The sequence below is a fragment of the Simochromis diagramma genome, unplaced genomic scaffold (assembly GCF_900408965.1).
Source record: "Simochromis diagramma unplaced genomic scaffold, fSimDia1.1 OVJJ01000159.1, whole genome shotgun sequence".
In the NCBI taxonomy this organism is placed as follows: Eukaryota; Metazoa; Chordata; class Actinopteri; order Cichliformes; family Cichlidae; genus Simochromis; species Simochromis diagramma.
The window spans coordinates 3,833,572-3,847,687 of record NW_024387197.1 but is presented as its reverse complement, the minus strand read 5'-3'; the positions used below and the strand labels follow the sequence as shown (position 1 = coordinate 3,847,687).

The window sequence follows — 14,116 nt, the reverse complement described above, 5'->3', positions numbered from 1 at the left end:
TCAGCCGTCTTGCTGCTTTACTCCTGAGCATATAGGTCTTCTTTCGTTTGCTTCCCGACATCTGCAGGAGTGAGTTGACATCATAGAGTGTTGGTGATTTCTTTTAAACCAAGTGACCCTGAGCTTCCTGCAGTCGGAAGCCTTCTACTTTGTTTGCGTCCTTTGGATCTTGGATTAAAGGGCCGGCAAGAGCGCCAGCAATCCTCTCCCTCTCTTGCGAGAGCATCCTAGAGGATCTGTTATCAGTCACAGGTGTAGGTCTGAAGCTTTTCCTGTCACACGAGGAACAGGGAAGCGATGTGAATGCGGACAGGAATGAAAATGGAGATGGAACAACCATCATCGGTGGTTTCTCCTTCGGCCCGCGGTGGAGCCCAATCTAGATGGAGCAAAAATGTCCGCGAGGAAAAAAAACGGATGTCGTTTACAAAAGGCATAAACAAGGAGTGTAATGATGCTTTTCTCTGCTCCCTTTTCTCTCTTTCTTTTTTTCCCTGTGTTGATGCCATTGCGCGATGAGATTGCGTTTTCGCTTGCAAGCCGCTGGTTTGCCTCTGCGGTCGAAAGCAGAGAAGCTCTGTCACACTCAGAATTGCCAGTATGGGGCTTATGGCGATAAACAAAACACACACAGACAGAGATAGAGCCTTATATATAACATAATCTAATGCAGCAGAGCACATAATGTGGAATGGGTGTGGATAGAGACCGAGAGGGGTTTTCTCACTGGTAAGGAGCTTTGCTGCACTGTGCTGTTTCCAAGGCTGCTGCTGCTGCTGCTAGCAACTATCCCCCCATCGCTCTCTGTGTTTCTGCTCACTGCGCACTCCTCCATTCCATTCGTACGTGCCCGCTGTGGCTTAGATAATGGCCTCTCGCTCTAAACACACACTGAAAAGCGCGAGAGAGAGAGAGGGGAGAGGAGATGGAGGGAGAGGCTGCGCGAGAGGGAGGGCAATGGAGGGAGGGAAAGAGAGAGGGGAGGAGGAGGAGGGGAGGTGAAGGTGGGGGCTGCGAGGAGAAGCCGACTGCATCTGTAGTGAAGAGAAAGAAAGAGGATATTGAAAAAGGGAAGGGAGGAGCAGACAGATAATGAGAAAGGAAAAAGCAGAGAACAGAAAGCGCTGGTCATAAGAATAGGCGAGAGAATGAGAAACGTGTGCGGTGTGCTGGGGGGAGGTGTGCGCTGTGCGTGCGGCTGGCCGTGTGTGAGTGCATTTATGTGTGTGTCACCGCTCGCTCTGTCTGCGCGCCGCCCGGGCTGGGAGAAATAGAAAAAAAAAAAAAACGAGGAATACAACCCCCCAACAAGGCCAGATCGCTCGTGGACTGCTGCTGCACCGGCAAGCAATTCTCATGCTACTCTCTGTTTCCTCTTCTGCTCCCCACTCTTCGACCGGCAGCCCCGTCTGGACGTCCAGGACGACGTAAGTACGCGTTTGCTGTGTCCTAGAGGCTCTCAGCCAGCTTCATATTGTCAGGGTCTCTGCTTCATGTTCGGCACGACAGCAAAAAGGGGAAGGGGAGGGGGTGGGAGAAGAGGGAGGAGGATAAGAGGGAGGATGAGTTGGTGTTGGATTTAGGTTCAGCTGTCTACTCACAGGCTCTCGCCACCGCCGCCGCCACCTCTACTATCCTCACATATTCTGTCTCCTCCCTCCAGTGTCAGGGTTAAAGAGCACTCTCACAAACAAAACTGCACAGGCTTGTCTCGTTTAAAGGGCTCCCAGACTCAAGTGTCTGGTCTACCAGGTTCTACAAGGTCTAAGCCAGTTGGGCTGGTTGGTGTTTTTGGATACACTTTGTGCCGTTTTTGTGTGTCAAGTCTGCACAAGTGTGTTTGTGTGCGACACAGAGAGAATACAACAGGCTATGTCGTAGTGTAAATATTTGCAAAAGCACATGGTTTGTGCAGTTTGGGCAGCCGGGTAGGTGTGAAGCGGTGCAGGTGTCAGCGCAACATTTCACAATTTGGACTGGTTTTAGATCGACTAAGTTTTGTCAAAAGAGCCTTTAATGTGTGTGTGTGTGTGTGTGTGTGTGTGCGGTGGAGGAGGGTTTGGGTTTGTTTGGCGTCAAAGCTCAGCGAAGTCCATTTGTTCCGGGTGTTCAGCTTCGAACCCCTCTGACCTTTCTTTTGCTGCGTTTTGTGTGCACAACTGTGAAAAAAGGAGGAAAAGAGAGTGTCAGTGTGTGACTGTGCGTGATTGTGGGTTCGTAGGTTATGCAGTCTTGCAGTCGCTCTGTTTCAACACACTGCAGTTTTCATAACTGCACGCAGCTACCTCCACCCCCCCTTCCTCTTTCCCATCTGATGCTACTGATAGTAAAAACATGGGGCCTCTCACGTATTGCATGCCGGCTGTTCGCTGCACCCTCCTCTAAAACTCTCCGGTTTCCAAACCCGCTTCACCTCTCACCCATAACACCAGCAACCCCCCCTGGGAGCCCCCTGCTAGACACCCAGTACAGAAAGTGAATTCAGAAGGCTTACAGAATGTCCAGTAATTAGCCACTTCAAAGGCTCATTTCAATAATATTCAAATGATGGGGAAGCTGGACATCAGACTCACTTCTGCTACCGCACACTAATGGATCTACAAACTGAAGCCCTTTTCTTTCTTTCTTTTCTTCTGGTGGGGATGATCTAATACTGGGTGATTCAGATCTACATACATTATATATTTAAAAGTGTATGCATAAAACAAATAACGTCTTCCTCTGCGACATGATCTTCAAGCATCTTCTAGTTTTTTGGGCTCTTTAAACTGAACACAACTGCACAAAGCATGCAGCAGGTGCGAATTGAAGCATCTCAACTATTTACAGTAATACAGCCTGCAGACTTCCCTCTGTGTTGCTAGCACATCTAATGTAGTCATATAGTGCCACTGTTTCACTCTCCTGTGAACCTCTGAGCAAGTTCAAATGCAACAACATGAACTCTGTCAATGATTTCTGAAGCTGCCCTTGGATTATCTTTGTTTGCTTTTCTTCTCTGCTGGATTCATTATAATATAATCTACAAGGAACCAACCTGAAGACTGAATGGATTGTACACTCACTGGTTTTATTTGCAAACCACATCTGGACTTAATGTATTAAGATCACTGAGATTTAGACAAATTTAACAACATAACTTTTGAAAGATCGACACCACTTTACATTTTGTTCCATTGTTCAAGCAGACTAAAATAAAAAGTTTGAAAATGTATTTCAAGATGACCAGGTTGGCATTTTGACTTGGAGGAAAAGAGATAATAGTATAGAGCTGCAATCTCTGAAAAAAGGAAGTCAAACTATGAAAAACCTCACAGCCTACAGTCATTTTAGATATAGAGAAACCAGAAATCAGAAATGAAAACTAGTGAATCAAATTCCTGAACTGCTACACTAATGTTTGAAAAGCACATGGTTTATAGCACAAGCCACTGTCACTACATATATATACATGCTCAGTGATCACGTTTCAACAATGTGGAAACACTGAAAGCTTAAAATGAGTAATCATCACACAAAATGTCCCTAAAAATGGCTTGCTTTGACTTGAGATGGATGTCATAGTAACTAATGACGCAGAAACAATAAAGCACAGATTTAAAACTGCAGCAGTGTTTTAATTGTCCTGTATGAGTCGACCCTCTGTACTGTATCAAGCTGAGAGGGGCAGTCACTTGGGATTCTGGACAGTTTTGTGTCAGAGAAAGCAAAGACTCGTGGGACTGTCAATGTTATTGAATTAAAAAAGTGCTATCATGGGTCAATTTCTGTGCAGTGTTATGTGCAATATGTGTCCATTAGTAATGCGCATTTACTGTATAAATGATAACTTAAGCTATCCTCCTATAGCTGTGGGGTGCTTGATGCTTGGGAGTGTCTGTAAATTATTGAATTAAACTAGTGAATTTGCTTTTTCATCCACTTCCCATGCAAGCCCAGCATCAAATCAACTGTGAAACCTGACTTGGGAAGTATTGTGCCTGCTTAATCTACTGCGTGATCAAGCCAAAAGACCACATGATAACAATCTATGATCTGAATCGTAGAACTAATCAATAATCACATGATTAATGTTGCATGTGGTCACTCAGATGGAAAACCTCTTACTTTAAGTGAAGGCTTAAAGTCTGACTCACCAATATATGAGTTGTCTTTTTGCAGCCTGTTTTCATGAGACCTCTTTGCATCACATTTAAACACACCAGGCAGACTTCACTTTTTGATGTGCAGGGTTTCTATTGTGAAGTGTGTCTTTTAACACAAATCACATTCTTTTCCTAAATGTTAACAAGGACTTTTGTTACACTTATCCAATAAGTGGAAGCAAAGATGAAAAGAGAGCGCAACGAAATGAATTAAAGGGACAACAAAGCAGCACACAGTATGAAAGATTCAAATAAGATGCAAAACATGGTCTCCTGATATTCCTGTTCCTGTACATCTCTAGGTGTAGGACATAGGACTGCCACCAAAAGATATAACCAGCCACTGGTGTCCCACATAACAGTGTTGCTTAAATCACAAAAACAGAAAGGTTTTTGGTCTTATTTTATACTGAAAATTCTGGTTCAGAAGCGGTGACATGGAAGCAGATTGTTTTCAGTTTGCTTCTGCTTTCACTATTTGACCTTCCCCAGCTTCCTAAAAATAGAATGGGTCTTTAAATAAGCATTAATCATATGATACATAATCTGCTGGGGGGTTATATCCAGTATGTATTCAAGCTAAACACCAGTGCATACATACGGGGGTTAAAACCCTCTGTGTTGGTGTAAAATAACTGTATTGTTCAATCATGAGGCTGTGTTAAAATGTCCCTTCACTCTTGAACAAAGGACACCAGTATTTTGTAAATCCACACTTGGTCAGCAGTTCTCTCAGATAAATCTCATGACTGTACTTTCAACATCCATAGCAGTTTGATCTTTGCTCAGCTTGATTTATACCTACTGATGAGTATCTGTTAGACAGGAGATTATCTTTAGATATTCAGGCCAATTTGGGTTTACCATTTAAGGTCTTGTTTCAGAGGAAATGAATTTTGGTCTTGTAAAAAAATGAGTCTACAAACCCAGTAAACAGAGCTGTGCTGCTCACATCCAGACACTTAGTATATAAAAGAACTGAAGACATTTCTTGATTCTATACACTTTGGTAAAATGGCGCAGGCCATAATGAATCCACTTCTTCACTATCTGATTTGATTTATTATTTTATAATTTACATTTATAAATTATAAACATTTACATGTTCTAATCAAGTAATTGTGTTTCTGAAAAGCTACATTAAGCATTTGACTTGTTTCCCTTATTGGTTTCTTGAGATAAGAGTAAAATGCTGATAAGTCCTCAGTGGGTTTTTTTTTTTTAATATTTCCAGTAATAAATTATGAAAACAGAGTCCAAGGATGTGGATTTGTACTGCATTTTCTTTTCTCTGTGCTTCCCACATCTGGCTCACAATGTCTCCTAACACCACTGCCTGCTTTGTATAGCCCAGCGGATCTCAAGTAGAACGTCCATTTATAAACAACTGTGGAATTTTGTCACGTGACCTGTGACTTACCAGTTGTAAAATAAGCCCACTGAATATGGGAAGAGTTAATTCAGTTTACACCAGCCTTACTGGTGTGACCCGGAGAAACTTTATGCTATGCATGTGTGAGAGGTGGGTGGCAAACTCTGGATAAGAGCTGGAAAGAAGGGAATGGAGTCCTGGATTACTGGGTTGATACTCATCCAAGGAATGCTGTAATAGTAACTACTGAATGCCATGAGTACATTTAGTATAGCATAATCTAGTTTAGCACAATTACTATTTTAAAGCCATACCTAATGTGTACGATGTGCATCTGAATCCATTGTTTTTCACATCCTCATTACCTGTGCTCTGTGTTTGTCTTTCAGACTGTTCACAAAGTTACTTCAGTGGATGGCCCCAGAAGTGGAGGCCAGATGGAAATTGGGTCACATGACCGCCTCCAGGAAGGCGCGCTGAGCCTGGAACTGGCCAATGGGGTGAATCAGTACCCTAATGATGGTGAGCCATCTATAGAAACAGAGCAGCAGTGTGCAGAAAGCGTGCTGCCAAGGCAGTGCTGGGTGCCTGGACATGGCAAGGTCAGCGACACCCAACAACAGCAAACGTGTGGTGCAACCCCTGCTGAACCTGTACACCATGCAGACATGGAGGATGCTCACAATCTGGTGGCTTTTTCTGCTATTGCTGGCTCACTGCCTCATTCTTCCTCCTCTTCCTGCCACCTCTTGCAGGCTACTACAGCCTATTTGTATGAGAAGTTTACCCAGGAAACAGGCGCTGGGAAGGCTCAAGCTAGAATCTCTGCAGGGGCTCCTGAGGGTAGCTGCCCACCTTCAGAAGACCTGGAGACCTTACAGAAAGCACTGAGCCAAGCAAAACATGGACACAAGCCTCCCAATTGCGACTGTGATGGGCCTGACTGTCCAGACTACCTTGAATGGCTGGAAAAGAAGATAAAATTAGCAACCAATGAGGATCAAGGCTCCCACAAACTGGTTGATACTCCCTCACATTTACAACCTCACATAGGGCAACCCCATTTGCTGCATCACTCTCAGACCTACCAACAAGTAAATGGTGGCCACCATCTGTCTATTTCATGCTCCCAGCAGCAACAGGAAACCCAAGGCCCTCACCCAGATCAAGTGCCCTGCTCCAAACCACCGATTCCTTGCTCGCCACAGGTGCTCTCCATAGCCAAGGAGAAGAACATCAGTCTTCAGACAGCCATCGCCATAGATGCTCTGACACAGTTATCTGGTACTAGCCCACAAACTGCCTCTTCCCCAGGTCAAACCCCCTACACAAATAACCTCCATCACCATCAACACAACCAAAACACCGCATCTCAGCCTCTTAATGGCATTGGCATGATCCCATCCTCTTCTGGCACCTACTCATCTTCTTCACGCTCTCAGTCTGTCCCTCCAGGACTACAAACTAGCCAGCAGGCCCTAGAGTCATGTGAGCACCACAGACCCCAATCCCAGGGCCATCCGCCCCATGTTACCCCTGTCCAGTCCTCTACCTCTCCCTTCCCGTGTCAGGGAAAACCACCAGGCTTCAACCCGAATCCCCTGCAGTGGCAGCAAGCCTCAGGCACAGGATCTGAACACAGAAATCCATGGATGTGTGTGAAGTCTGAGCCTCAGTCTCACCTTGCCACTGCACCTCATAGTAGCTCAGACCCCATGTCAGAGCTCAAACAGCTGCTTGGTGACACCAGTAGCAAGTTTAGCAAAATTCCTTTTAAGCTTCCAGCTTCGCAACAACTTAGCTTGAACCAGAATGGGACTGTCCAGGCCCAGGATAACCCGGCATTGGTCAGGATAAAACAAGAGTCAGACTCTGCTGACCACTATCATCACCCTGCCTCCATGGGACATTATGGTATGGCTAATGGTCAGCACCAGGGTCAGCACTACCATGGCACTCCCCTCTCTCCTGGCCAAGCAGCCATTAGCCACTCCACTCAGGCAGCTCTACAGCAGCACCTTCACTACAAGAGGAATCTTTTCTCAAACCACCCCTCTGGCTTTGGAGGCGTTGGCCCACGTGGGCCTCTGGCTTGCCAAAATTTGAAAAAATGGTGGCCACAGATGGATGCAGAGGCCCTGTCACATCTGGCCATCAAACAGGAACCCAAGAGGAAAAAAATCAGCCAAGGATCTCCTGGTCTTAAAGCTATGACTGAGACGTTTTTGGGTCCTCCCCTCCCCAAACCCAAACAGATAATCATCAAGAAGCCCAAACAGAAAGCCTCCATGCCAACCTTTCTGCCTCAGACTCAGATCACCACACAGAAACCACCGGTCCACATGATGGACAGATCCGCACCCCTGGCCAAACTGCAACTAGGTCCACTCGACCAACTGCCCCTCCACAGTAACTTCACTCAGGCTGCTGCTGCTGCAGGCCTCCCTGCCCCAGCCCAATCTCAGGTATCCATTTTCAATTCCTCAATGACACCCACTTCCACTGTTTCTGTTCCATCAGAAAACACTCCAGCCCAGCTGGGCCCTCTACTCCCACCTGTGGGCCTTGCAGCTCACAATAAGTCAGAAGAGATGGGCAGCCTGGCCTCCAGTAATACCAGCACCATGACACCTATGACCTCCACATCCTCACCCAGCACCTCAAATGTACCAAGCGTCTTTAACTTGGACCCGAAGTACGAAGAGTTGATCCGCCAGTTTGAGGCTGAATTTGGGGACTCAGTTCCAGACGTATCTGCCAGTCAGCCCGTGGAGGAGACTGCTACAGCCCCAAAGTCAGGGAATGAATCCCTGAGCAGTCCTCAGGACCTCAGTCCTGCATCATCATCCACCTCCCAGCCACTTCCCTTAATTTCTACAAGTCAACCCACCCCCACACCTCATCGAGATCATCAGATGGGAATGAGCAAAGATGAGTCCAGGACCCAAAGTGAGGCATCCTTGAGCCAGGCATCTACAGAACGGCCTATGGAGATGCAGCACAGGGAGTCTGTTCAAGTTCCTCTGAAACAGGAAGATATAGTGGAGATGCAGCAGCAGTCCAGAGTGGTGCAGGATACTTTTAGCATGCCAGCTTCTCCGCTGTCAAAACGAATGAAAATTGAATCCTCGGGTGATATAACAGTATTGTCCACCACCTGCTTTTCTGAGGAGGACACACCAACTAAGGAAGGTGTGCCCTCTTCACCATCTCTCAAAGGCTTCTTGGACTCTCCTTTACGCTATCTTGACACACCCACTAAGAGCTTGCTAAGTACTCCTTCCAAGGATCTTCAGGCAGAGTTTCCCACCTGCACCTGCGTGGGTAAGTTTTTGCATCAGTCTCAGCCTCTGCTTATGGTCACACAGCTTACTTTCCATTCACAAAGTGCATTTCAGACACAAATTAGAAATAGTCTAACAATAATCAGTCTTCTGAAAACATTACTTATTAATCTCTGACTAGAGATCAATTTGAGTCTTTGTCAATTTGAGCACATTTCGTTATCTTTGGAAATGTTTTATTCCTCCACTAAAATAATCAGCCTATTATGTGGCCATTGTAAGCATTTCACTTTGCTTATTGATGTAAACAGATTGACTTTTAGATTTTTTCACCCCATTCCCACCCCAGTTCTTTCTGGTTTTCTGGTTGGTTGCAGCTAAGAAAGAATGTGCAAGTTGCCAGGGTGCGTGGTAGTGACCATCTAGACTGTGACAGTGAGGGCCAATAAAGGCAACATGCAGGAACAATAGCAGTGGTGGCAGAAGGACTCTTTTGTGTGGGTTTGGGTCTTGCAAGCAAGCAGAACAGAGCCTTTGTTAGACAGAATGGAGTTCAGTCCCATAGTTTGGGTAGCACCCTGTTTAGGGAAGCCTATTTATTTACAACCAAGTAGGTGGTCCTACAGTTGAAATGTTTCATTTAAAGACATTATATGCTGGAGATTTAATTTGTTAGACTACACTCGCATTATTCTAATGCATAGTGTCTCAGTAAGTCATTAATTAATAACTCAGTAAATCTGAATATTGCTGCGTTAGCTAATGTGGATAATAGTTTATTAACTTGACACACAAACCAAATAATGAGAGACTGTGTTCTCAGACAGGCTACTAAGAAATGACAACCTGTTTCTTGGAGTTACTGTGTACCAGTTGCCCACATTGATTTTATCTCCCAGTCAACACTTGTCACTGTATGATGGCAAAACTATACCACAGACAGACAGATGTTGTCACTGTTTCCACCTACAACAGCATTTCCAGTCAGTCTCTCTGACAAGGCAAAAAATCATTTTTGTGATATAAGTATAATACAGAAAGCTTTTTTTACTGCAACATTTGATTGACAACTTTGATTAAAAATCGATTGTGATCTAACAGCCATACAACAGCCACTCGATGTACACAGACTAGTTTTAGGACTCCCATTTTTCAAACAAATATAAATATGTTTATGTTATTTACGCATATGCATGTGTAATTTATGGAATCTTTTGTATTGCATGTACATTGTATTGCATGCATTGCACAGCCTTTTAAGCCTGTTGTGTGACTGACTCAGAAAGCCCAAGAAGTGTATCCAGGGGTTAGGTTGGCTGGTCGGACGAGTTGTTTTACAACCAAGACTACAGGGAGTGCAGAATTATTAGGCAAGTTGTATTTTTGAGGAATAATTTTATTATTGAACAACAACCATGTTCTCAATGAACCCAAAAAACTCATTAATATCAAAGCTGAATGTTTTTGGAAGTAGTTTTTAGTTTGTTTTTAGTTTTAGCTATTTTAGGGGGATATCTGTGTGTGCAGGTGACTATTACTGTGCATAATTATTAGGCAACTTAACAAAAAACAAATATATACCCATTTCAATTATTTATTTTTACCAGTGAAACCAATATAACATCTCCACATTCACAAATATACATTTCTGACATTCAAAAACAAAACAAAAACAAATCAGCGACCAATATAGCCACCTTTCTTTGCAAGGACACTCAAAAGCCTGCCATCCATGGATTCTGTCAGTGTTTTGATCTGTTCACCATCAACATTGCGTGCAGCAGCAACCACAGCCTCCCAGACACTGTTCAGAGAGGTGTACTGTTTTCCCTCCTTGTAAATCTCACATTTGATGATGGACCACAGGTTCTCAATGGGGTTCAGATCAGGTGAACAAGGTGGCCATGTCATTAGTTTTTCTTCTTTTATACCCTTTCTTGCCAGCCACGCTGTGGAGTACTTGGACGTGTGTGATGGAGCATTGTCCTGCATGAAAATCATGTTTTTCTTGAAGGATGCAGACTTCTTCCTGTACCACTGCTTGAAGAAGGTGTCTTCCAGAAACTGGCAGTAGGACTGGGAGTTGAGCTTGACTCCATCCTCAACCCAAAAAGGCCCCACAAGCTCATCTTTGATGATACCAGCCCAAACCAGTACTCCACCTCCACCTTGCTGGCGTCTGAGTCGGACTGGAGCTCTCTGCCCTTTACCAATCCAGCCACGGGCCCATCCATCTGGCCCATCAAGACTCACTCTCATTTCATCAGTCCATAAAACCTTAGAAAAATCAGTCTTGAGATATTTCTTGGCCCAGTCTTGACGTTTCAGCTTGTGTGTCTTGTTCAGTGGTGGTCGTCTTTCAGCCTTTCTTACCTTGGCCATGTCTCTGAGTATTGCACACCTTGTGCTTTTGGGCACTCCAGTGATGTTGCAGCTCTGAAATATGGCCAAACTGGTGGCAAGTGGCATCTTGGCAGCTGCACGCTTGACTTTTCTCAGTTCATGGGCAGTTATTTTGCACCTTGGTTTTTCCACACGCTTCTTGCAACCCTATTGACTATTTTGAATGAAACGCTTGATTGTTCGATGATCACGCTTCAGAAGCTTTGCAATTTTGAGACTGCTGCATCCCTCTGCAAGATATCTCACTATTTTTGACTTTTCTGAGCCTGTCAAGTCCTTCTTTTGACCCATTTTGCCAAAGGAAAGGAAGTTGCCTAATAATTATGCACACCTGATATAGGGTGTTGATGTCATTAGACCACACCCCTTCTCATTACAGAGATGCACATCACCTAATATGCTTAATTGGTAGTAGGCTTTCGAGCCTATACAGCTTGGAGTAAGACAACATGCATGAAGAGGATGATGTGGACAAAATACTCATTTGCCTAATAATTCTGCACTCCCTGTAGACGTGGAGAAAACAGGTAAACTGACAGTTATTCAGCTGTCAGTTTGCTGGGTGTGGATTTGGGATGGATTAAGACCTGGTCCATAAAATTGTGTTGCATCTGAGCACTAAAAGGAGTGCACAGCAGTGGGAAGAGCAGTGTCAATGACACACACTTGCTAACCATGTGGTGTTACTAGGGGTAAAGACCAACAAACAACAAGCCTTCATAATTATGTTACACATTCCCTTTTCTAAGCAGTATAGCATAACACTGCATAGGAATGGGTTGTTTTTAACACAGACAGGATACAGTATATACATACACACACACATTTTTTTTCTTTGCACATAAATGGACTATGACTACTCCATTTCCTGCCATGAACCACGCCCTGGAGCCTCCTTTCACCAGCAGCAGAATGTGACCTCATGTTGCCTCTGGACACAACCACACACACATACAAACACAACACACACACAGAGTGGAAGACCGCATTTCAGATAATCATCTGATAGTGTGGAGCGCATTAAGGGCATTTTTGGTAATGTTGGCATCCACAGTTGTACTTTAGAAATGATACAAGAGCAAGAACAACACAATGTTAGTTTAACAACACACAGTTAGCTGATACAGCTGGGCAATGCGAAATTCCTCGAGGCCATCATACCATTAATCTGCACAGTATCTCATAGAAAATGTAACACTGAAGTCATAGGGTGTGGTTTAAAACCATAGGTTTTGTGCAGGGGAATGGTCAAATGCTCACACATACTCATGCACAACATCATCTCAGATGTACACAAAACACACACACTAACACTCCCTCTAAACATCCCTACATACTGAGTCACACACTACCTCAAAAAGCTTCTGCTTCACCATGTTTTGCTCCCCACACCACTCCCTGTGTGTGTGCGTTCATGTGTGTGAACGTGTGTTTGAACTGGATGTCGCAATGAGCTCTACTTTCACATGCTTCTCATAGAAGATCTGGCTTTACCTACAAAGAAAATATCTTTGAGTTTGGCCAGAAATACATCAAAGCACATCCGCTGTACCTTTGTCCTTTTACAAAACACTACAACATGTGAGAACATGCAAAGCCAAGCTGTACTTTTCAAGTCTTCTTTGTGTGCAATTTAAGTGACACTCAGATCCAAGAGTTTGTTCGTTAGGAATTGGGGCTTAGATGTAAAATATTTGGTCAATGTGAAAGGAAAAAATGTTTTTAAAACCAAAGATTCAAATTCAAAAGAGAAACTGTTTTAAATAGGCTGGTGTTAGGGGACATTACCACCAAAGCTATAGATTTGAACAGCAGTGACTATATTACCCAATCTTGTTCTGATTCTGTGTTGAATTCATGCTGTAGTGGAATCACTGATACACTGTAAAAATCCAGTGTTTATTGTCAATTGCTGCTACAGTTTGTATTCGTTTTTCAGATAAAATGTTGTGTTCTTACTCTGTACTGTCTTCCCCCCCCCCCCAGAGCACATAATTGAAAAAGATGAAGGGCCCTACTACAATCACTTGGGATCTGGACCTACTGTGGCCTCCATACGAACCCTGATGGAGACAAGGTATATTCTCTTCTCTTCTCTTCTCTTCTCTTCTCTTCTCTTCTCTTCTCTTCTCTTCTCATGAGTCCTCCTCCTCACATTTTGTCCTTAGGGAATCTGTGACCTAGAATCTAGTAGGAGGAACAGGAAATATCAGCATCATCAGCATATCACAGGCAGAGCAAAAAGCACAGGATTAGCAGCAGATGACAGCTGATAATGGGAAGAACACAGAAGGAAGAACAACTGATGACAAAATACAATAAAATATGGAGGAAAAAATGAACATTGAAGCAGTGAGGGGAGACAGAGAGATGGGTAACCTTATTTATGAATAATGTAGATGTAAAAATGAGCTTGGTTTGTGTGAAACTTAAAATTTCACAAGAAATGTCACAAATTAAAGATAAAAAAATGTGTTGTCACATGTGCATCTATATAAATAGATTGTATATGTGTAGATGTGCATATAAATTAGGTAAATAACATTATTAAAGATCTTTTTTTCTAAATGCTTTTATTTTTAAAGGGCATTTTAGAGAGCAAAGTAACGTAATTTTAAATACTCTTATTCCCTTTATAAATGCAGGGAGGATGGGAAGGTAGAACACCTTTATGGGCCCATTATGCTCCACGTATTGGCAGTATTGCACACAAACTACAAAGTATCCACACATACCATTTATACCAGTACTGAGGGTGCGAGTACTCGCTGCAGTGTTCTCCTGAGCGATAGCGACACCCATACTAAACCTCTACGTCAGGTGTATGGGTAGAAGAAGTGAAAACTGGAAGCACATGTAAAGTTTTTCCAGAAAGCCTCAGACTGTATAATCTCTGTAACTCTCCTGTACTG

At 43.8% G+C, this 14,116-nt stretch overlaps 1 protein-coding gene across 4 annotated transcripts in view; it reads left to right on the top strand.

Moving 5' to 3' along the window:
- tet3 (tet methylcytosine dioxygenase 3) overlaps positions 1 to 14,116 on the top strand; it is a 49,911-nt gene that overhangs the window by 22,562 nt on the left and 13,233 nt on the right. For 3 of the 4 annotated variants that reach the window (XM_040050040.1, XM_040050043.1, XM_040050041.1), the window contains 2 exons: positions 5,907 to 8,841; positions 13,191 to 13,281. In XM_040050040.1, the coding sequence (XP_039905974.1) occupies positions 5,907 to 8,841; positions 13,191 to 13,281 (3,026 nt within the window). Of the gene's footprint in view, positions 1 to 987; positions 1,428 to 5,906; positions 8,842 to 13,190; positions 13,282 to 14,116 lie in introns of those variants that run through there. The other variant, XM_040050042.1, reaches the window with a different exon arrangement.